The sequence below is a fragment of the Aureococcus anophagefferens genome (genome assembly GCF_000186865.1).
Source record: "Aureococcus anophagefferens unplaced genomic scaffold AURANscaffold_28, whole genome shotgun sequence".
Lineage (NCBI taxonomy): Eukaryota > Pelagophyceae > Pelagomonadales > Pelagomonadaceae > Aureococcus > Aureococcus anophagefferens.
Genome location: NW_008705587.1, coordinates 368376 through 391431, shown reverse-complemented (window position 1 = coordinate 391431; position 23056 = coordinate 368376). Strand labels below are relative to the sequence as shown.

Sequence of the window (23056 nt, the reverse complement as noted above, 5' to 3'; positions counted from 1 at the left end):
CGTCTTCTCGCACGCCGCCGACGCCTTCCCGCGGCGGTAGACGTTCGTGAAGCCGTCGACTTTGAGGAGGAGCTCGTCGAGCGCGACGCAGCGCTTCTTGTTATCGCCTTCGCACTTGGGCGCGCGCGCCGGCGGCGAGCACAAATCCGCGGCGACGTGCGCGCCGCCCTCGAGCGCGACGACGGGTCGCTTCTCGGCGCCCACGAGCACGACGACGCCGTCGGCGGCGACGACGCGCGCGCACTCGACCAAGAATCGAACCCGCTCGTCGTCGGACAGGCTCTCGAACCGCGGCGCGGCGACGTCGAGGACCAACGCGTCGACGGCGAACGCGGCGAACGGGAGCGACGGGTCCGACGGGTCGAGCACGATGGACGTCTTCTCCAGGTTCCAGAGCGCGTAGGCCCGGCCGTCGTCGTAGGTCACGTACAAGGGGTCCCACGACTGGGGCAGGTTCGCCGGCGCGGCGACGTCGACGAGGAGCAGGGACCGCAGGATCGGGCCGGCGGTCTTGGGGAGGTCCTCGCGCAGCGTGCTGATGGTCGTTTCCTTCTCCGCGACCGCGGCGCCCGCGATGAGTAGGAGGAGTGCCCTCGGAGAGGGCATGATGCTCGCGAGACGCGTGAGCTAGGTCGAGGACTCGACGGCTTGCTGGTCACTGCTCGCAGATCGTCGGCGAGCGCTGCGCGCTGCAGCGCTGCCACAACAACAGCGGCGCCGTCGGAAGACAAGAGCGCTGCGCGCCGTGGTCGTCGCGTGCGCGGTGTGGCACAGCGCGGTCCTTGCTCTCGGAAGACAAGTGCACGTCGTCGCGCGCCGCTGCATGCGCCTGCAGTTCTTCCTGGTCACCGGCTTCTGGGGCGCGACGATGCTCGTCTTTTGGTTCGCCTTCGTGTCGCTACGGCGCGCGCTGGCGACGCCGTCGCTGCGCCTCGGCCACGGCCGCCGCTTCGTCGTCGAGGACGACCGCTTCGTCAAGGACGGCGCGCCCTTCGTGCTGCGGTCCGGCAGCGTGCACTACTCGCGCGTGCCGCGGGCCTACTGGCGCGACCGGCTGCTGCGCGTCCGCGCGCTCGGGCTCAACGCGGTGACGACGTACGTGCCGTGGAACCTGCACGAGACCGAGCCGAACGCCTTCGACTTCGCCGGCGCGAAGCACGTCGGCGCCTTCCTGGACGAAGCGAAGGACGCGGGGCTCCTCGCGATCCTGCGCGTCGGCCCCTACATGTGCGGCGAGTGGGAGTTCGGCGGCTTCCCCGCGTGGCTCCTCCGGGAGAACGCGACGCTCCGCACCTACGACCCCGCCTACCTCTCCTACGTCGACCGCTACTGGCGCCAACTCCTGCCGCAGTTCCGAAACCGCCTCTATTCCGCGGGCGGCAACGTCGTCGTGATACAGCTGGAGAACGAGTTCGGCGACTACGGCGACTGCTCGAAGAACGAGAACGACGCGCGCTACATGCGGCACCTCTACGACCTCGCGACGCAACACCTCGGCACGGACGTCATCTATTCCACGGTGTCGCCCGCGCGGAACCTCGACCGCGCGTCGCCGTGGCGCGACGACTCGCGCGTGCTCGCGACGGTCGACGGCGGCCTCGCGGAGGGCTACGCCGCGGACTTTGCTTTGCAAAAGGCCTTCAACGCGCCGGGCCACTCGCCGAAGATGTGGACCGAGCTCTGGACGGGCTGGTACACGCACTGGGTCGACGCGAGGGCGGCGAACAAGACGGCGGAGGAGTACGGCTCCGGCGTCGCCGCGATGGCGCGCGAGCCGAACGCGTCGTTCTCGCTCTACATGGCGCACGGCGGCACGTCCTACGGCTACTGGAGCGGCGCCAACGACCTCGCGCCCGGCGGGCCGACCTTCGCCGCGGACGTGACGTCCTACGATTACAACGCGCCCGTCGGCGAGGCGGGCGACCACACCGTCGGCGCCGACGGCGGCGACACCTTCGCCGCGATCCGCGACGCCATCGCCGCCGTCTACGGCGCGCCGCCGGACGAGCCGCCGGCCGTGCCGAAGCGGGCCTACGGCGCCGTCGCGCTCGCCGAGGCCGCGAAGCTCCTCGACCACGTCGACGCGCTCGCGACGTGCGCCGAGACGCTGCCGAGCGGCGGCGCCTGGCCCTCGATGGAGGATCTGGGACAAAACTACGGGTTCCTGCTCTACTCGCAGGCGACGCCATCGCCATCGCCGCAGACGCTCGCGTTCGACGAAGAGTCCCTGCACGATCGCGTCCACGTCTTCGTCGACGGCGAGCTCTCCGGCGTGCCCCGGTTCCGCCCGGACTGCGGCGCGTCGTGCGCCGTCGACGTCCCCGGGGGCTCGGACCTGCGGCTCCTCGTGGAGAACATGGGCCGCATCAATTATGGCGCTCGAGCCGCGGAGCGCCGGGACCGCAAGGGCCTGCTGAAGCGCGTGGGAGACCTGGACCGCGTGACGTGCCTGCCCCTCGACCCCGCCGCGGTCGCCGGGCTGCCCTTCCGGCCGCTGGACGGCGCGGCCACGGCGTCGCCCGTGTTCCTTCGCGGCGTCCTGACCATCGACGGCGCGCCCGCGGACACGTACCTCGACACGCGCGGCCTCTCCAAGGGCATCATCTGGCTCAACGGCCGCATGCTCGGGCGCTTCTGGGAGACCGCGGGGCCGCAGCACGCGCTCTACGCGCCGGCGCCCTTCTTGAACTCGGGCAAAAACGACGTCATCGTCCTCGACCTCGACGGGAAGCAGCCGCCGGCGCTCCAGTCGCGCGCGAGCCAGCGCTGGGCTTCCTAAAACGCGGCACCTTGCATCGCTCCTTGAACATGTATGACGAGGCTGCCCCGCGCGTCGACGGCAGCATGCCTGCGAGCCCGCGGCAGGCGACGCAGCGCAAGTCGGCGGGCGCCGACGAGGATGACCTCGAGGGCGGCGGCGGCGGCGGCGACGACGAGTCGAAGAAGGCGCGCGGCGCCGGCGGCGACGTGCGGCTGCGGCTGCGCCTCGCCGGCGACGCCGTCCAGCGGCGCTGCGCGGGCTGGTGCGGCGGCGCGCTCGGCGCCTGCGGCCGGCGCCTCGACGACGGCCGGGCGGGGAACCTGCTTGTCGCCGCCGTCGGCGGCTGGGTCGCGCTCGCGTCGGCGTCGCTGGTCCTCGGCTTCGGCCGCGGCAAGGACTTCGCGCTCTGTTGCGGCGTGCTCGCCGGGTGCGTCGTCGCGCTCGTGCACCACCCGGCGGGCCGCGGGCTCCGCGCCCGGCTCTGGGCCTGGAACGCGGCGAACGGGTGGCTGCGGCCGACGGTCGTCGACGTCGCGGAGCGCGCGATGCGCGCGGGCGACGCCGCGGGCGCGCTCGCGGCCGTGGACGCGATGCGCCGCGACGGCGACGTCGTGCTGGAGACCTTCGGCGACGCCCAGGGCGCCGTCGTCGACCGCGTCTTCGGCGACGGCTTCGTGGCGCACGTCGAGGAGGGCGCCTACCGGCCCCGGGTCTGCGTCGAGTTCGCGCGCGGGTCCGCGGGCTACAGCGCCGCGCGCGTCGCGCGCTGGCTCGCGCGCGACGCCGTGCTCCACGCCGTCGACGACGACGCCCTCGGCCAGAGCGTGCGCATGGCCGTCGCGGCGGCCGCGGGCGTCGCGGACCGCGTCCGGCCCGCGCTGGCCGCGCCCGCGGACTGGCTCCGGGCCTTCGAGCGGTCGGGCCAGAGCCGGTGTATCGACTTCCTGCTCATCGCCCACGGCGACGCGTACAAGGCGCTCCTCGAGCTCGCGCTGAAGCTCGACCTGCTGAACCGCGGCTGCGTCGTCGTCGCGGACGGCGGCGGGGCGGACTACGCGCGCTTCGTCAAGAACGACGCGCGCTTCCGGACGACGGCCCACGCGAGCGACGCCGGCGAGCTCCTCGTCGCCGCCTACCAGGGGCGGCGGAGCGACGCGTATGCGGCGTAAAAAAATGGGGGAATGAGCTTAGGGCCAGGCGCTTAGCGGGGAGGGAATTGGCGAGGCTAGGCGACCGAGCCCCACATTTTGCTCAGCCTGAGGCATTTTGCAGGAGAGCGAAATACGTGTCGCAATTGCGTCGCAACACCACCGCGCTCCAGCAAGACGCGCAGGCGCAGGCCTTGTCGCCCAAGCAGCTGGCGTAGCGCACGCCGATTGCGGCAGGTTCATTACATGCTTTTTCAGTGCAGCGCGGCTGCTTTCCGCGAAGCCGGCCGTTCGCTTTAAATGACGGTTCCTTGATCGCGAGCCCGCCGGCGATGGCTTCGGCTGCATTTTTGACGAAATGACGATTCTGGCGGCGTCCCGGAACATAGGTGAACTTTTGTTCCTTGATCTGATCGAGCACCAGCTTCGTAGGCCCGCACAGACGACGATGTCCCGCGGTCCCAAGCCTGCCGCTGGCATTTTTTGGAGCAGAAGCGCGCGATAAGGCATCCCTCGCAGACCAAAGTGGTCTTCTGACCACAGACACGGCAGCAATGGTTGGCGTCGCGTTCGGCCTTTTGTATTTCGCGGTCTAACGCGCGGTCGAACCGCGGGTCCATCCCGACAGCTCGGCCTCACGACTCTATAGTCCACGAGTCGGCGCCGACGACCCGGGCTGCGCGGGCAAAGACCGGGCAAAGAAGCCGGAAGAGCAGCGTTGCCACAGCCACGCGGCCTCGACCTCTGGTGCGTCGCAAAAGCCAGCGGCGCGACCGCTCACAGCGTCGACGATGATGCGCGCGCTGGCCTCGCTCGTCGCGCTGCTCGTCGCGCGCGCCGCGGCCATCGAGGAGGACGGCGTGCTCGTGCTGACGGCGAGCAACTTCCAGAACAAGGTCAACGAGCAGTACGACACGGGCATGATGGTCGAGTTCTACGCGCCGTGGTGCAAGCACTGCCAGGCGCTGGCGCCGGTCTACGCCGAGGCGGCGCAGGCCCTGAAGGGCGACGTCGTGCTCGCGAAGATCGACGCGACGCAGGCGCAGGCGCTCGCGCAGCAGCACGGCGTCACGGGCTACCCGTCGGTCAAGTTCTTCAAGCAGGGCCGCGTCATCGACGCCCAGGGCGTGGGCATGGAGGCGGAGCAGATCGTCAAGGCCGCCCAGCGCCTCTCGCAGGAGCGCTGCGGCTACCTCGGCGACGCCGCCGCGGTCGAGGCGGCGGCGACGGGCCCCGGCGTGCGCGTGCTGGCCTTCTTCAAGACGAACAAGACCAAGGCCGCGCGGAGCTTCCTGAACGCCGTCGACGAATTCCGGTACCCCATCGACTTCTTCATCGGCACGGACGAGGCGCTAAAGTCGAAGGCGTTCGACGTCGCGGAGCGGCGGTTCCTCAACGAGGGCAAGGCGGACGAGTCGTCGCTCCTCGACGACCCGCTGGCGAAGCTGAAGCCGCTGAGCTTGGGCGCCGTGCCCAAGGGCCCCGTCGCGCTGCTCGTCAAGCCCTACGACGAGCGCGTGGCCTTTTTGAAGCTCGGCGACGGCAAGGACGGGCGCAAGAAGCTCGAGAAGTGGCTCGAGGAGCAGATGATGCCCCTCGTCGTGCCCTTTTTGCCGGAGTACGTCGACATGATCTTCGGCGGCCCGCTCCAGATGCACGCCGTGCTCGCCGTGGACCCCCAGAGCGACTTCGCGGCCGAGCGCGACGCCTTCTACGGCGCGGCCATCGCGAACCGGGGCAAGGTGCTCCACATCATCATGTTCAAGCCGCCGGACGACGACGGCGACGCCGACGAGGACGAGGTCGCCGCGCGCGACGAGCTCCGGGCCGTGCTGAGCTTCCTGAAGATCGACCGGACGCCCGCGCTCGTCATGTCGGACATGACCGTGGCCACGGAGGCGGAGCCGCGCGGCAAGCAGGAGACCTTCGCCGGCGATTTACGGGACAAGGCCGCGGTCCTCGAGTTCCAGCAGACCTACGCGGCCAAGGCCGTCGCGCGCAAGGCGGGCCTCGACCCGAAGATGGCCGAGATCATGAGCGACCCGAAGATGCAGGAGATGATCAAGGACGAGAAGATGAGCTCCATGTTCTCCATCATGGGCATGCCCCAGCAGCTCGTCGACATCTACAAGTCCGAGCTGTAGGTGGTTTTTTGGGCGTAAGCGTGGGGGCAAATGTCGATTGTTGATGCTCGCTTGAAGCACGCTTGTCGGGAGCTCAGCCGCCAGCTCGAGCATCTCCGAGCGCGGCGCGCGCGCGCGCGCCCGTGTCGCATCGAGCGACCGCGTCGACAGCGCCGCATCGAAAGCGCTGCGTCGCCTGCGCTATGGTCGTCGCCGAGAAAAAGTCGCCGACCTGGAAGCCAGAGAGAGAGAAGAAAGAGCGTCAGCCTGGCGCACCGATGACGCGGCGGGATCTCATAAAAGCGATCTCCATGGGCAAAGCGAGCGAGGTCGAGGAGTGGTTCTCGAGCGGCGACCGCGACCCGAACGACGCGGAAACGGATAACTCAACCACGCTCCTCTCGCGTGCCATGACGTGCTCTTGGAGCCATTGGACATTTGGACCGAAAGGCGCGGCGGCGAGGAAGGGCGGAATTCAGATCGCGCGCGGCCTCATCGCGCGCGGTGCGGACGTGAACCGTCCCACAACTCGTAGCTACGAAACGGTGCTTCACATTGCCGCGCGATTGGGCACCGCTGAATCGGTAAACTTCCTCCTCGACAACGGCGCTGAATTAGAATCTGCTGATAAATATGGTATTACGCCGCTGATGAACTCCTGCCGTGCTTGCGTAGAGCGCGACTGCATCGACACCGTGCTCGCGCTTCTCAAACGCGGCGCATCGCTGGACGCCGTCAACAACGAAGGCGACGGCGTCTTGGACTTCCTGGTGGGTGAGAACTTCTATGATCCTGAGGACCGTCGTTATGGTGACGGCTTTTACACCTTCGAAGAGGCCAAGGCGGCGCTCGCGGAAATCAAAGACGCGGGCGGCTGGAAGTCCTACGCGCGCGAGCCGCGCCGCGAACTGCTCGCGCTGCGGGTCCTCTGCGAGCAAGGACGCGCGTCGCCGCCCGAGGCCTTCATGCCTGTGGAGCTGCTGGCGTCGGGCGTGCTCTCGGCGGAGACGTTCGACGACGCCAAGTCGCTCGCGCGCTCGGCGACGTGCGCGCCGCTGCCCATCCTCAAGCGGCTATTTCCTGCGGCGGCGGCGCCGCCGGAGCTCGACGAGGCCCAAGGCGCCAAGCGCTACCGCGTGCGCGACGGCGCCGATGCCGGAGTCTTTTCCAAGGAGCTGTTCTGGCACATCCTGTCGTATTGGCACACCCTCACCGACGACGCTGTGGTGCTGCGCGACGCAGTCCGCCGCGACCACGAGGATCACGTGCGGCGTAGCGAAAACGGAGGAGACTACTAAGATGAAGTAACGTGCGTTGGGTTTGCGAATAGGCGATGCCCTCGCCAAGGGCCTCGGGCCGAGGCTCAGGCTAGCCGGTAGGCTCGGCGATGTCATTTTTGCCTCAGGACTTGGCGACGATCGAGTCGCAAGACGCTCGCGCTGGCGACGCCCATCGCCTCAAAAAGCGTGCGCGCGTCCGTGCCCCTCCTCCGCCGCCGGAAAGTGTCGCCGCGCTCGGCTTGGCGCACGATGCCGTCGCCAGAGGACGCGTTCGACGCAATAATCAGTTTATTACAAAAGAATCCCGCTGATCGGGATCGAGCTGATCTCCTATCAGTCATTCGCATCGCCGACGCACGCGACAGTATGGGACACACACTGTTATATCTCTTGATCACGGACGCATCGAAGCATCATGACGAGGGCCAATATCAGATCGCGCGCGTCCTCATATTACTCCGCGCCGACATCAACGCGAAACAAGGTCAGGACGGTTCTAGTCAGACGATCCTTCATGCCGTCGCGTATGTGGGCTCCGTCGCAGCGGTGAACTTCTGCCTTGATAATGGCGCCGACCTGGAAGCACTTGATGGAAACGGCGAGACGCCGCTGATGAATTGTTTTGCGAACATGGCGTACATCTTTTGTACTTCCCCAGACTCGGCGCTTGCGCTCCTCAAAGCTGGTGCGTCGCTCGACCACGTGGACAGAAACGGCTATGGCATCGAGGACTACCTGAGGCTGCACGCCGACGAGTTTCTCGAGGAACCGTTCGACCTCGAAGAAACGCGGCTCTTCATCGCAAAAGTGAAACGTGCTGGCGGTTGGAAGCCCTTCGCGCTCGAACCTCGCCTGGGATTACTCGTGCTACGGGCGCTCTGTGAACAGGGCCGCGCGGCGCCGCCCGAGAAATCAGTGGATACGGAGCAGCCGGCGACGGCCGCTTCCGCCTCCGTCGTCGCGCGCTTGTTCGGCGTGCCGAAAGAAGTATTCTGGATCGTACTTTCTTACTGGAACCCGTTCAGAGACGATGGCGAGGAGCTGCGCGTCGCGATTTTGAATGACGAAGAACGCATGCGGGAAGAAATCCGGCGAGAACGCGGCGGCGACTCAGAGACGGAGCCAGAGACCGACGTCAGCGATGAGGAGGAGGAGGAGACCGACGCCAGCGACGAGGAGGAGGAAACCGACGTCAGCGATGACGAGGGCGCGTAAGCGAACTAAAAGCAATTTAACCCCCCCTCACGGCGTCGCGCGGCGGGGCTTCGTCTCGACGCGGCCGTCGGGGTACTTGGCGAAGCGCTGGTCGTCGCGCTTGTGGACGACGCCGTCCGAGGGCCAGGGCCAGCTGCCGAACTGGGTCATCTGGTAGTCCCGGAAGGCCTTGGTGATGTCCTCGCGCGTGTTGCCGACGAAGGGCCCGTGCTGGACCACGGGCTCGTTGAGGTCGTTGCCCTGGAGCACGAGGAGCCCGATCTCCTGCGCGCCCGCGGCGACCTCGAGGTCCTTGGACGCGTCGACCTTGATGCGGTGCGTCGCCGTGAGCCGCTTGCCGCCGACCGTGAGCTCGCCGCCCTCGTACTTGTAGAGGTTCCGGTGCGTGTCGCGGCCCGCTCCGGGCGCGCCCGGGATGACGTAGGACGCGCCCGGTTTCAACTTGATCGTCATGACGAGCAGCTGCGAGTTCGGGTCGCGCGCGTAGCTGTCCGGCGGCGGCGGCAGCGCGGGCTTGTTGAAGCCCTCGGCCGCACCGGCGACGAGCTTGACGAGCGCGCCGCCGCGGTCGAGCGTCGGGATGTCCTCGCCCCAGAACATGAGGAAGTTCGGCGGCGACATCTTCTTCGCCCGCGGCAGGTTCAGCCAGATCTGGAAGAACTCCATGTGATTCTCCTCGGCGCGCGCGAGGCACGGGAACATCTCCGCGTGCGAGATGCCCGCGCCGGCCGTCATCCACTGCACGTCGCCGTCGCCGAAGCGGCCCGCCGCGCCGAGGCTGTCGACGTGGTCCACGAAGCCGCGCACGGACACGGAGATGGTCTCGAAGCCCCGGTGCGGGTGCTTGGGGAAGCCCGGGATGCCGCCCTCGCCGTGGTACATGGACCAGCCCGCGGGGTTGCCGAAATCCGCGCCGATGTTGTGGCCCCGGAGGCTCGCGTCCGGTCCCATCTTCGCGTTGCCCTTGGGGTACTTGTCGTTGTGGAACACGCCGAAGAGGAACGGGCTGTCCGTGTCGAAGGGAAAGGTCAGCGGGTCCACGCGGAGCACGGCCATGGCGCAGGTGTCGTCGGCGGCGCGCGTCACCGCAGCGGCGAGGACGGCTGCGAAGGCCTTGGCGCGCGAGATCGTCGCCGCGAGCACGCTAGGAGGTGCTGCTTCCGAGTTCTGCCGCGCGAGGAGGTGCGTCCGACGCGCGAGGAGGTGGCCACTTCACTGGCTTCCGCTGCTGCGCCAGACGACGGACGCTGCTCGGAGGGAGAGCAAGCTGCACCTTGTGGCAAATCTGTGGCAGAGAGGTCAGCGATGCCGATGGAGAGGCCCGATGCGCGAGATTTTTTTACTCGAATGACGCGCTGCGCATGCTACTAAGCTAGTCGAAAAGAACTTGTACCAATGCGCCGCTTGCCACTCCTGCTCGCAGCCATCATCTGCGCCGCCAACAGCCAACAGTGCCCGCCGCTCGGCGCCATGGGCCGCACGTCGTCCGACCCGTCGTTGATGGCCGCGGCGAAGCGCGAGATCCACGCGTCGCTCGCGAGGGACGGCAAGGCGGCCTCCGCGCAACACGCGCTCGAAGACGTGCTCTGGAACAAGAAGGAGACCGTGCTGATCCTCGACAACCGCGTGATCGTCGACCGGTCGTTCCTCCGCCACGCGAAGCACCCCGCGCACGCGGCGCTGGCCGCGAGCGTCGGCGCGCGGCGCGCGCTGCCGAACGCGGCCTACCGCTTCAGCGCGGGCACGCGGGGCGTGAAGCGCAGCGGCTGCAGGCGGCCGTTCCCGCTCGCGGTGATCACGAAGATGACGGGCTACGATCAGTGCGGCGTGCTCGTGCCGAACCCCTACTTCGGCCCGGACCTCGACGCCTACGCGCGGCAGACGGGCGAGGCGCGCGCGCTCGCCCGGGCGCGGCCGCTGGCGAGCCGCGTCGGCCGCGCGCTCTGGCGGGGCAACATCTCGTCGCGCGCGTGCGACAAGGAGCTCGGGAACCGCGCGCGGCTCGCCGCGACGGCGCTCTCCGTCGACTTCCCGGACCTCTTCGACGCGAGGTGCCCGCCCGGCGGCTGCGACCCGCGGCCGCCGTCGGAGCCCTGCGACGAGGCCGACGTCGCCGCGCGGATCCTCGCGGACTACGGCGGGTCCGCGGCGCCGACGTTCGCCAACTACACGGCGACGATGGTCGCCGCCGCCGCGGACCCGGCCGCGTACCTCGTGGGCGGCTACGTGCCGCCGTCCAAGTTCAGTGACTGGAAGTACGCGCTCCACCTGCCGGGCGCGTTCACGGGCTCCTACTCGCGGAACCTGAACAAGCTCTGGGCCCTCGGCTCCGTCGTGCTGCTCTGGGCCGCGCCCTACGTCGAGTTCTACTTCCCGGGCCTGAGCCACGGCGCCACGCACCTCGCCGTCGACGCCTGCACGGCGCCGCGCGCCGTCGCGGCGCTCGAGGCCGACGGCGCCCGCGCGGCGGCGCTCGCGGCGGGCGCGGGCCGCGTCTTCGACGAGCTGCTCTGCGCGGACTGCCTCGCGGACTTTTACGTCGCCGCCGTCGAGGGCCTGCGGGCCCACTACGACCTCGGGAGCGCCCTCGACGGGGGCCGCGACGCCGCGGCGTTCCTCCGCGGCCGGACGAACTGCTCGGACCTCGACCTCGTCGCCGTCCGCGGCTCGCGGCCCTGGTCCGAGAAGTACGGCCGGGGCCTGCCGACGACGCACGTCCTCACGGAGCCTGTCGACTGCGCCGCTCTGTTTCAGTAGAACTTTATGTGCAAGCAGACAGGGGGGGGTATGCAGAACGATTTTGGGGACACACGGTTCGTTCGAGGCGATCGAGCTCGACCACAGGGACACAATCGTCAGCAGGACGTCGAGCGGCGGCGGATGCCGTCGAGCTTGCTGATGGGGCTCACGACGACGGGCGCGGGCCGGTCGCCGAGCGCACCGCGGCGCGGCGGGCTCGCGAAGCGGTCCTCGTCCTCGGAGTTGGCGCGGCTCCGGCTCCCGAGGCTCCCGAAGACGGCGCGCGGCTCGTCCTCCGACCCGGCGCGGGACCGCGACACGAGCGCGGGCAGGCTCTTCGCCGAGGCGCTGGAGTCGTCGGAGACCGCGCGGACGTCGCGCGCGCCGCGAAACGGATCGCGGCGCGTCGCGCCAAAGTCGTCGGCCTGGGCCGGCCGGTCCGACTGGGTCCGGAAGAGGCTCCGGCGGCCCGACTGGGAGAGCTTGGACATGTCGACGGCCTGGTTCGGCACGCGGTCGACCTTGGGCGGCTCCCAGGGCACGGACGGCGGCACGAAGCGGCCGCGGCCGCCCGGCCGCGCGGCGACGCCGGGGTTCGTCGGCGCGTTCAGGTAGAAGTTGTTGCCGCTCGGGTCCTTGAAGAAGCAGGAGTACTGCTCGCTCGGCTGGTCCCGGAACTTGAGGCCCGGCGCGACGACGAAGCCCACGCGCGACCGCCGGAGCCGGTCGACGAGGACGTGGTACTCGTCGACGCTGACCTGGAGCCCGAAGTGGGGCCGCGGCACGGCGCCGTCGTCCACGGGGTTGAAGTAGTCGACGCACCGGTAGTCGTCGCCGACCCAGTGCGCCACGATGCGGTGGCCGAAGATCGTGTAGTCCTGCCAGTCGTCGCTCGTCCGCGCGCCCTCGGCGCAGCCGAGCACGTCGACGTAGAAGCGGTTCGCCTCCTCGATGTTCCGCACGGGGAAGGCGTGGATGTAGGACGACGCGCTCACGGGCGCCGACCGCAGGTCGTACTCGATGGCGCCGGACCCCTGGCCGAGGCGGATCGTCCGGCACCGGAAATTGCTCCGCACGCGGCTCTTGACGAGCAGCAGCCGCTGCATGGCCGAGTCACGCGCGGCCCATCGCGCGAAACGGCTCAGGAAAACGGCTCGTCCCGCCGCCGCCGCCGCCGCCGGCCCGCCATCGTCGGTCGGGGCCTCGTGTAAAAATGGGCAGCCACTCCGGAACACACACTTCGTACGCTTTAAACGTCGCAAACGTTGCCGTGCAAGGCTAACTTCTCCCAAAGCGGATGATCCATTGGTCGTCCAAGAGCCTTCCCGTTTGCCCTCGTTCCTTCAATTCGGTGACGCCTCACTCAGAACACCGCTTCAACAGCGCCGTGCCGTCAACTCCAAACATCGCGCGGTGAGCCGTGCAGACACACACACCGGTCGACGCTGCCGTTAGTCGGGCCGGTAGCCGGTCTCGTCCCGGGCCTCGTCGGCGTCGGACTCGCTGTCCGAGGGGTCGAGCGTGTCCGCGATGACGGCGACGACCGCGCGGACCTGGGCGAGGGACGCGCAGTGGTCGAGGCGGCGGCGGAGCTTGGCGACGGCCCGCGGCGGCAGGGCGGCGGCGTTCGCGTCGAGGCGCGCGGCCCACTCGACCTTGGCGGCGCGCACGCGGGCGTCGGCGGGGCCGTCGCCGCCGCCGTCGCCGTCGTCGAGGCGCGTCGGGCGTCGCGCGAGCCCGAGCGCGCGGCCCTCGAGCGTCGCGAGGAAGGCGCGGACGCGCGTCGCGACGTCGTCGGCGTCCGTCGCGGCGGCGAGCCCGGCCTCCGCGGCGACCGCGTCCGACCGCGCGAGCGCGTCGGCGCCGGCGGCCTCGGAGTCGCCCGCGCGGAAGAGGTCGCAGAGGAGCCGCGCGGCGAGCTGCCGCGCGTCGCCGAGCGTCTGGCGCGCCGCGCCGCCGTCGAGGAACCGCGCGAGGTTCGTCCAGGCGACGCCCTCGGTCCAGGGAGCGCCGTCGGCGAAGACGACGCCCGCGTCGCGAAACGCGTCCAGCAGCCCCCGCGGGTCCGCCGCGAGACCGCGGAAGACCTCGGCGGCCAGGGCCCGCTCGCCGGCACCGGCCCAGCCGGGGTGGCGCGCGGCGACGGCGGCGACCGCGTCCCGCTCGAGGGCTTCTAGCAGCGCCTGGTACGCGTCGCCGCCGCGTCGCCGCGCGGGCCCGCGCGGGTCGAAGCCCAGCACGGCGACCGCCGCCGCGTCGTCGCGGAGCGCCTCCCGCGCGTCCTCCGCGAGGAACGCGCCGACGACGGCGTCCTCCTCGTCGCAGTCGTCGTCGGCCGCGAGGCGCGCGCCGCACAGGAGCAGCGCGGTCACCGCGCCGTCGCTCGCCCCCGGCCGCCCCTGCGCCACGGCGATGCCCAGGGGCGTGAGGCCGCCCGGCGCCGCCAGCGCGTTCCGTCGCCGCGCGCGCTCCGCGTCGTCCGCCGCGAAGAAGCAAAAGGATCCGGGCCAACGCCAGCCCCAGGCTCGCGCGTTCGGATCCGCGCGGAGCCGCAGCAGCTCGACGACCTCGGCGACGTGGCCGAGGTAGGCCGCGAGGAAGAGGGGCGTCGCGCCGTCGGCGCGGCGGCCGTCGACGGCGAGCCCCGCGGCGACGCAGCGTTCGAACGTCGCGACGACGCCCGGCGCGCGGGTCGCGAGCGCGTGGAGCCGCGTCTCGCCGAGCCGGTTGTCGACGTCGTTCGACGCGCCGAAGAGCTCGCCGGTCCGTTCGCCGCAGGCCGGGCACCACCAGCACTCGTCGCGCAGTCTGTGCCGGCGCATCTCGAGGCAGTCGCCGCAGAAGCTGTGGCCGCAGCGCAGCGTCCGCGGCTCGTCGAGTTCGAGCTCGCAGATGCCGCATCGCTGTTGCTCGAGGGCCGCCATCTTCTCCTAGATGTTAGAGCGCATTATTGGGCTGCCGGACTCGCATTTCATGCGCGCATCGGCCGGGCCCCGCTTCAAGAAGCTGAAATTGACTTGGATCTTGAGCCATCCACGAGGCTGGACGATCTGGACGTTGCTTTCTGGCTCCGAAGACGCCGCGCCGCGCCGCAATCGCTCAAGAACTGCAAACACATGGCGTCGAACGCCGCGGAGATCACGGACCGGCGGCAGTTGCCGATCGTCTTCAACGTCTACAACCACGCGCGGCGCGCCGAGTTCAAGCACCTGCCGTCGGAGTCGAACCGGTCCTGGCGGACGGTCCCCGTGGATCGCCCCGCGTACGCGATGCCGCCGGCGCCGCACGACTCGTACGCGGACTTCGTCGCGGGTCGCATGTCCGCGACGTGGACGTCCGAGGAGCTCCTCCGATCGAGGCAGTGCGACGCGTACTTCTCGCCCGACGCGGCGCGCTCCTCGGAGGCGACGGCGTCGGACGCGGCGCGCGACGAAATCAGCGCCGCGTACCACGCGCGCGAAGAGATCGAGCGGTCGTGGCGGAGGATCAGTTCGCGCGCGTTCCCGCGGCGCTCGAAGTGGACGGCCGAGGCGCTCCTCCAGTGAGGCCGCCTCCTCCAGTGAACCGGCCGCGTTCGCCGCGTAAGTTGTGCCTGTGAGACGTCGCGTAGCTTGCTGCCTGGTGGTCTTCGAATTTAGATCGGTCGCGGGGCTGGCTGGTGCGAACGTCGACCGCCCGGCGCTCCTCCCCCTCAGATCGCCCGGTACTCCTCGCCCGGCGCCGTCGGGATGGCGACGACGGCCTTCATCTCGAGGTCCGCGACCTCCACGTCCTTGTCGTCCGCGGCGCCGTAGTGCGACGATTCCGCGGAGCGCTTGATCGCGACGTGGGCGGCGAGCGCGCAGACGCCGACGGCGACGAGCGCGACGACGACGATGACGGCGAGGGACCCGGACGCGGCGTCGGCGCCGGAGCTCTTCTTGCTCCCCGGGCCGGCCGTGGGCCCGACCGACGGCGCCGCCGACGGCGCGGCCGACGGCGCGGCCGTCGTGACCGCGGCGACGGACTCGGCGACGGCCGCGAGGCTCGCGGCTTCGTCGACGGCGGCCGCGGCGAGGACCGGCGAGTCCGCGGCCGCGAGCGCGTTGGCGAGCGCGTCGTCGACGACGACGTCCTCGAGCTCGTCGATGACCGCGTCGCCGAGCGCCGCGTCGCCGCCCGCGAAGACGAGGTCGAAGGACACCGTCGTCGTCGCGCCCGCGTCCTCGAGGCGCCGCCGCGCCGCGACGGCGACGACGTTGACCACCTGGCTCGCGTCCGTGACGGATTCGACGGAGGCGACGACGGCCGACTTGAAGCCGGCGACCTCGGCCGCGCCAAAGTCCTCCGGCGCGAGGTCGTTGAGCACAAAGGCCGAGGACACGACGAGGCCGAGCGGTCCGGCGGACGGCGCCGCGGACGGGGACGCCGTCGTGGGCGCCGGCACGGGCGTCGCGGTGGGCGCCGGCACGGGCTTCGCGGTGGGCGACGGCGCGGCGCGCGAGCGACGCGGCGCGAGCGACGGCGCGGCGCCGAGCGTCGGCGCGGCGGTCGTCGGCGCCGCGTCGGCGTCGCCCGCGGCTTCGCCCGTGGCCCCGGCGTCGTCGGCGGTCGCGTCGTAGTCGTCGTCGTAATCGTCGGCCGCGGCGCGGGCGGAGTCGTCGACCGCGATCGCGTCGTAGTCGTCGGCCGCGATCGCGTCGTAGTCGTCGGCCGGGGACGACGGCATCTCGTACGCGTAAGTGTCGTCCATGTACGCGATTTCGTCGCTGGTCGGGCAGCTGAGTTCGCAGTCGATGCCGAGGCCCTCGGCGGCCTGGACCGAGAACTCGCACTCGAAGTAGGAGCGCCACGCGTTCGAGCACGCGGCGCACGCGTCCATCTGCCCGCAGTCGCTCCGGAAGAGGCCCCAGGCCTCGACGTCGCCGCAGGTCTCCAGACCGTCCGCGTCGTAGGAGTAGGAGTAGGACGACGACCCGAACGGCGTGTCCGCGCACAGCGTCATGTAGCAGAGGCCGAACTCCCGCTCGTAGGGGTCGCAGGGGCCGCCGTAGGAGTAGGACTCGGCCTCGTACGAGTAGGAGTAGGCGGGGCACGACACGTCGTCGCAGTCGAGGCCGAGCTCCACGAGCGTGTCCTCCCAGACGCACTCGATGTAGCCGCGCCACGCGTCCCCGCACGCGGGGCAGGTCTCGTCCGTGGACGCGCAGGACTTGTCGAAGGAGGCCGACGTCGTGAAGCCGGCGCAGGAGAATTCGGCGACGCCGCCGTCGTCGTCGTCGCCGTCGCCCCCGAAGCAGCACGCGACGCAGTCGTCCTCGCCGTCCGACGGGAGGCCGTCCTCGCCGCACGCGTCCCGGGAGGCGAAGGACGCGCAGGACTCGCAGCCGCCGCTGCCGCCGTAGTCGAAGTTGCAGAACTCGCCCTCCGAGCAGCCGCAGGCCGAGTAGCCGAGGCACGACCCCGCGTCGTCGTCGTCGTCGTCGTCGGACCCCGAGTCCGGGCACTCGACGAAGAGGCACGTGAAGTAGTCCTGCGCGGCGCCGGCGCAGTCCTCGCGCCGCGCGGTGGGCGCCGCGGTCTCCCCCGGCGCGTAGCACTCGACGGACGCGTCCTCCGCGTGGCCGCAGTTCTGGACGCCCCAGCCCGGGAACTCGCAGGCGTCGAGGCGCGCTTCGTCGCCGGCGCAGGCGACGTCGTCCATGTGGATGGGCGCGCCGGCGGCGCCCTCGCCGTAGGCGGCGCAGCACGGCGGCGGCCCCTTGGCCGACGTCCCGAAGAGCTCGCCGCAGACGACGTCCGCGTCGTCCTGGTCCCAGGAGTCGTCGCAGACCGTCCCCCATTCCCCGTCGTAGCGGATCTCGACGCGGCCCTCGTAGGCCGTGTCGCCGCCGACCAGGCGCGCGGCGCCCCGGTCGTCCGCGGCCGTCGGCGCGACCGAGTACGTCGGCGGGGGCGACGGGCAGGGCGTGTTCGCGCGGCAGATGACCGCCTGGCCCCAGGCCGCCCTCGCGCCGACGTCCGCGTAGGAGTTGAAGTAGATGCAGCCCAAGCCGTCGTCCTCGACACAATTCGCAGAACAACCCGAGGCTAAAGTGTCGTAGTTGTACTCGTAGACGGTGCCGTCGTAGCTGGACCCGAAGAGCGCGGCGTTGAGCGCCTCGGCGGCGGTCGCGCACTCGTCGACGTCCCCGACGGGCGCGTAGTCGTTGTCGACGCCGCACTGGGCGCCGTGGTACTCCAGGAAGACGTAGGACCCGCCGCAGTTCGACTCCGCGTAGCCCCGCGTCGGCTGCGTCCGCGTCGGGTAGTCCGTCCTCGTCGGGTAGGGCGTCCGCGCGGCGGACGGCGCCGCCGTCGCCGTCGGCGCGAGCGTGCCGTTGGAGCAGACCACGCCCGCGTCCTCGTAGTGGCCGCAGTTCTCGTCGCCCCAGCCGTTGTGCGCGCAGTCGGACAGCCGCGCCTCGTCGCCGGCGCAGCCGACCTCGTCGAGCCAGATCGGCGCGTCCTCGTCGCCCGCGCCGAAGTAGGCGTTCTGCGGCGCGTCGAGCGCCGAGAACCCGAAGAGCTCGCGGCAGACGACCGCCGCGTCGGCCAGGTCCCAGGAATCGTCGCAGACCGTCCCCCAGACGCCGTCGTGCTGGATCTCGACGCGGCCCTCGAGGGGCGTTTCGCCGCCCGCGAGGCGCACGGCGCCCCGCGCCGCCTCGGACGTCGGCGGCGGCGAGGCCGAGGGCGCCCCCGTCGCCTCGACGGCGGCGCAGCACCAGTCGTCGTCGCCGTCGTAGCACGAGCCGTCGCCGTCGCAGCAGCACGCGTCCGCCCCGCCGTCGCACGCCGGCGGGCCCGCGGCGCGCCCGTCGTCGCACTCGACGCGGTAGCCGCCGCCGTCGCGGGAGCACAGGAACTCGACGCCGTCGTAGCCCTCGTAGCAGCGCTCGTCCTCGTAGTCGTAGCTGTAGCTGCACCGCGCGGGGAGCTCGAGGCCCTTCCTGACCAGCAGCGTGCCCGCGTAGTCGTCCGCGAGGCAGTCGCAGGAGCTCTGGCAGTAGCAGGAGCCGTGCTGGCGCTCGTAGTAGTCGATGGCCACGAAGCCGTCCTCGCCGAAGAGTTCCTCGCAGGCGACCCAGCAGTCCGCGGAGCTCGCGACGCCCTCGAAGCCGTAGTCGAGCGGCGACGCGCACCAGCCCACCTGGCCCACGTCGTAGGCGTCGTAGGCGAAACTGTAGGAAAAGGTGGCGTTGGCGAGCCACGCCCCGCCGTCGTCGCCGCAGTAGGACTCGAAGAGCACGTCCGCGACGGCGTCGGAGCACGCGCCGCCGCACCCTGTGTCGAGGTCCGCGCAGTCGTAGCAGAAGCTCAGGCACGAGTAGTCGTAGGAGTAGTGCACGTCCATGGGCGAGTCCCAGTAGCCGCGGTAGGCCGGGTAGGCGCAGGCCTCGGCCTCGTAGGTCGAGACGTCGAGGACGTCGCCGTCGAGCGGGCGCCGCGCGAGGTAAAAGTTCGCCGCGCACGTCTCCTCCGCCGCGCGGCGCCGGCCGTCGCAGGACGGGCAGCCCTCGCAGAGGTACGACGGGATGCCCTGGTCGAGGACGTCGTCGCAGGTCCAGCCCCACTGCTGCACGAGGTCCTCGCAGGACGCGTAGCAGCCGTCGTCGTCCGCGTCGTGGTCGTCGCACGTGCCGATGGCCGCGGGACAGTCGCCAAAGTCGGAGAAGACGTCCTCGATGTAGGCGTAAAAGTCGGAGCCGTAGGCGTAGTAGTCGGCGCCGTAGGCGTAGCTGTACGTGCCCGGCGGCTCGAGGACGTCCGTCGCCGCCGCGACGCGCAGCAGCGCGTTCGCCGCGCCGACAGCGTCCGCGCCCGTCGCCTCGGCGTAGACGGCGACGAGGCCCGCGACGACGGGCGCGGCCATGGACGTGCCCGACATGGCGACGTAGAGCGCGTAGGCGTCGTCGCCGTCGTCGCCGGTCGCCGCCATGGCGCTGAGCACGTCGACGCCCGGGGCGACGACGTCCACGCAGGCGCCGTAGTTCGAGAAGCCCGCGACGGCGTCGAGCGCGTTCGACGCGCCGACGGTGATCGCGGCGGCCGCGGCGGCCGGCTCGTAGAAGCAGGCGTCGTCGGCCTCGTTGCCCGCGGACACGGCCGTGACGACGCCGAGGCTCCGCAGATCCGCGATGGCCTGGGCCTCCAGGTCCTCCGTCGCGCACCAGGCCGGGTCGCCGGACGGGCAGTAGCCGCCGTGCGACACGGAGACGACCGCGGGGCCGCTCAGGAGCCCGTCCTGGACCAGCCCCGCGATGGCGTCCATGGCCGACAGGGACCAGGCCGTCTCGCCCTCGCCCGTGTCGTCGATGACCTTCATGGCGTGCAGGCTCGCGCCGGGCGCCGCGCCGACCGTGTTGCCCGCCGCGAGCGCGGCGCAGTGCGTGCCGTGGCCGTCGACGTCGTTGTTCGCGACGTCGCTGCCCTCGTCGTCGCCGACGTCCCAGCCCCAGTCCGGGTTGTAGGCCCACTCGTCGCCGGCGATGAAGCTCGCCACGTTGAGGTCTCTCGCGTTCCAGTCGCGGTCCGCGAATTCTTCGTGCGTCGCGTCGAGCCCCGTGTCCAGCACGAAGATGTGGGCGCCGGCGCCCGTCGCGCCGCTCCAGGCGCCGTCGCCGTCGAGGGGCAAAATCTCCTGGTTCAGGCGGTCCATGTGCCAGGCGTCCTCGTCGTGGAGTTTCGTCTTGCGCGACGCCTCGATTCCGCAAACCTCGTGCGACGCCTCGAGTTCCGCGATCGCCGCGGCGCTCGCGTTCCGCAGCACGACGAGCGGCAGGGACGGCAGGCGCGCCAGGTGGGCGTGGATCGTCGCCTGGAACTCGGGCGCTTCCGGAGCCGCGTGCCGAGACACGACGCGGCTTGTCACGGCGGCCCGGTGGTGCTCCTCGCAGAGCCGCACGACGAAGGCGCCGGGCACGGGCCGCGGCGCGCGTTTCGTCGTCGGTAAGGCGCCGACGGCGGCGGCGAGGAAGAGGAGGAGCATTGTTTTGCAGTGCTGGTTGCAGCAGCCCACCATCACGGAATCGACGAGCCCGTGCCGAGAACGAAAATAGAAACGAGCATCTTGAACGGCAATCAAGGCTTTTCACTTCGCGCCGAATTCGAAGTTGGGAGAGGCTGCCCGAATGTCTGCGCCTGCGCCGGCCAAGCGCGGCCGGGCTGAGGCCGACGCCGTCGAGGCTGCGTCGCAGCCCAAGGTGGCGCGGACGGAGAAGACCTTCGAGGTCGGCGCGCGCGTCTGGTCCATCTTCTCGCCCGGCGAGGAGGGCGGCCAGGAGTGGTACGCCGGCACGGTCGTCGGCCTGCGGCCGGCGGAGAGCGGCCTCGTCACGGTGGTCTGGGACGACGGCATCGTCCTCGACAGCGACCGCAACTACCTCGAGTTCCAGCACCCGCCGGACCACGCGCACCGCGTGCCTCTGAAGAAGCCGAACGCCGAGGCGCGCAAGGCTCTGCTCTCGTGGAAGCTCCCGTCCGCCGTCGCCGCCGCGGCGCCGCCCAAGGCGCCGCCGGCGAAGAAGCCGGCGAAGAAGAAGGCGGCCAAGGCCCCGGCGGCCAAAGCGCCTGCGGTCAAGAACGGCGCGGCGGCGAAGGCGGCGGCGCCCAAGGCCGCGCCCAAAGCCGCTCCGGCCAAGGCGCCGGGGCCCAAGGCGGCGGCGCCCAAAGCTGCGAAAGCGGTGCCCAAGGCCGCCGCGGCGGCTCCGACCGCGGCGCCGACCGCGGCGCCGCGGGCCGTCGCGGCGCCGACCGCGGCCGTCGCGGCGCCCCGCGCCGCGGCGGCGGCGCCTAGCCCAGCGGCCGCGGCGCCGACCGCAGCAGCGGCGCCCGCCGCGGCAGCGGCGCCCGCCCGAGGCCCGCGCCCGCGCCCAGGCCCGCGCCGAAAGCCGCGGCCGCGCCGAGAGCGGCCCCGAAAGCCGCGCCCGCGCCCGCGCCGAAGGCCGCCCCCGCGCCAAAGGCCGCCCCCGCGCCGAAGGCCGCCCCCGCGCCCAAGGCCGCCCCCGCGCCCAAGGCCGCCCCCGCGCCCAAGGCGGCCGAGGCGGGGCCGCCGCCGCCGCCGCAAAAGCTCACGGACAAGACGGGCGTCGCTCTCGTCAAGAGCCTCGTGAACCTCGTCATGCAGGAGCCCAAGCCGAAGCTGCGCGCCGACACGAACGGGAACGTCACGCTCCTCACCGGCGACTCGCCGCGGGCGAAGCTGCCGTGGAAGGAGCTCGTGCCCGAGGCCAAGGCGCGAGGCAAGGCCGCCGTCGCGCTCGCGGAGTGCAGCCTCTCCGCGCGGCTCCAGCACGGCGACTTCGACCTCGGCGAGGGCGAGTGCCGACATCTGCCCGTCGGCAAGTACTTCCTGCCCATGCTCAAGCACGTGAAGACGGAGGCCGAGGGCAAGGCGTGGGTCGCCGCGCTCCACAAGCACGGCGGCCCCGCGAACGTGGACAAGGGGTGCGCCACGTTGAAGGACTACGGCCGCCTCCCGCCGCCCGTATGAGGCGCGCAGCGTAATTCGCCGAGCAGGGCGCGTCCCGAGGAGAAGTCCGTAGACACGCGGAACTCGATCGACCTCAGTCTGCCAAAGCTGCCTCGCATTCAGCAGTGACGGGACGCGCTTTCGCCTCCGGACGACGCCGCAGCCATCGACGACCACGGCGGAGACGGACCCGCTCAAACCGCGGCGGCACGGCATGGAGGGCGGCCAGAAGACGCTGGAGGAGCCCCTGCGGCACGGCGACGAGAGCGTCCACGTCGTCCACAAATACCTGACGCCCTACGACGCCGACGAGCAGCGCTACGTGCCCTTTGAGGAGACGGGCGGCCGCATCCGCTGCCTCGAGTGGGCCATCGTCGCGCTCAACGTCGTGAACGTGCTCATCTACCTGATCGAGTGGACGGGCGCGACGGTCGTCGGCGTCATCGTCATCTTCTTCAGCCGGACGATCATGCTGGGCTGCACGGTCGCGCTCTGCCAGGGCAACTGGAACCAGGCCCTCTTCTTCCGCCAGTTCGGCCGGAAGAACCAGAACCGCTTCGCGAACATCGGCATCGTGATCAACCTGCTCGTGTGCGCCATCGTGCGCCTCTGGATCCAGTTCCTCGACGACGGCACGCCCTACAGCGACAAGACGTGGTGGTACATCCCGTACCAAATTTCCTACATCCTGCCCTACGGCTACTTCCTGCTCCTGGACGCGCTCCACAAGTCGTCGCACGCCTTCCGCATCTTCGTCGTCGCCGTGCCCCTCTGCCGGCTCATCGTCGACTGGGCGTACTACGCTAGGACGGACTGCGGCGACATGAACCGCCTCAAGTTCTTCGGCCTGGGCCTGGGCTTCGGCGAGACGTACCTGAGCGCGTCGTCCCTCGCCATCGTCGCCGCGGCCTTCCCCTTCGTGATCAACGTGCTGAGCGACGAGTTCCGGACGAAGGTCCACCTCTTCTCCTCCGTGCAGCTGCGGAAGGCCGTCCTCGCGGAGATCGCCCAGGAAGGCTAAATCGACGATTACTCCTCCTTCCCGAGGTCCTGCCAAGTCACGGCGGGGCAGCCGCGCTGCGTGAGCGGCGCGAGCGCCCCCGGCTTGAAGGTCCGGTACTTGGACTCCTTCGCGTTCACGAGAAAAACCTTCCGCCGGCCGAGGCGGTGCTCGTGGAGGCCGTGGTGCGCGGCGCGGACGGCCTCGTGCCAGATGTGGAGCACCTCGGAGACGCAGACGAAGGGCGGCGGCTCGAAGTCGTACGCGCTCCGCGACGTCCAGCCGTACCACAGGACGA

General features: G+C 70.7%; 6 protein-coding genes across 6 annotated transcripts; 4 read left to right on the top strand and 2 right to left on the bottom strand.

Annotated features, from left to right (window-relative positions):
• Positions 1-868: 868 nt before the first annotated feature.
• Positions 869-2779, top strand: AURANDRAFT_31836 (hypothetical protein; the record flags this gene model as incomplete). Its single annotated transcript, XM_009042196.1, has 1 exon — positions 869-2779. One exon carries the CDS (start codon positions 869-871, stop codon positions 2777-2779), a length of 1911 nt encoding a protein of 636 aa, XP_009040444.1.
• A 1924-nt stretch (positions 2780-4703) lies between these two features.
• Positions 4704-5024, top strand: AURANDRAFT_31741 (hypothetical protein; the record flags this gene model as incomplete). Its single annotated transcript, XM_009042197.1, has 1 exon — positions 4704-5024. A coding segment is annotated over one exon (321 nt), but the record flags the coding sequence as incomplete, so codon positions are not given.
• A 3504-nt stretch (positions 5025-8528) lies between these two features.
• AURANDRAFT_38804 (hypothetical protein) lies at positions 8529-9761 on the bottom strand (the record flags this gene model as incomplete). The annotated part of the gene is made up of 1 exon (XM_009042178.1): positions 8529-9761. The coding sequence occupies one exon, from the start codon at positions 9581-9583 to the stop codon at positions 8555-8557; it is 1029 nt and encodes a 342-aa protein (XP_009040426.1).
• A 161-nt stretch (positions 9762-9922) lies between these two features.
• Positions 9923-11881, top strand: AURANDRAFT_66889 (hypothetical protein; the record flags this gene model as incomplete). Its single annotated transcript, XM_009042198.1, has 2 exons — positions 9923-11257; positions 11372-11881. 2 exons carry the CDS (start codon positions 9923-9925, stop codon positions 11879-11881), a joined length of 1845 nt encoding a protein of 614 aa, XP_009040446.1.
• Positions 11882-16832: 4951 nt separating this feature from the next.
• AURANDRAFT_31907 (hypothetical protein) lies at positions 16833-17942 on the bottom strand (the record flags this gene model as incomplete). Its single annotated transcript, XM_009042177.1, has 2 exons — positions 16833-17237; positions 17640-17942. Coding segments are annotated over 2 exons (708 nt in total), but the record flags the coding sequence as incomplete, so codon positions are not given.
• A 2476-nt stretch (positions 17943-20418) lies between these two features.
• AURANDRAFT_66887 (hypothetical protein) lies at positions 20419-22779 on the top strand (the record flags this gene model as incomplete). The annotated part of the gene is made up of 3 exons (XM_009042199.1): positions 20419-20970; positions 21249-21773; positions 21922-22779. 3 exons carry the CDS (start codon positions 20419-20421, stop codon positions 22777-22779), a joined length of 1935 nt encoding a protein of 644 aa, XP_009040447.1.
• Between the last annotated feature and the right edge of the window lie 277 nt (positions 22780-23056).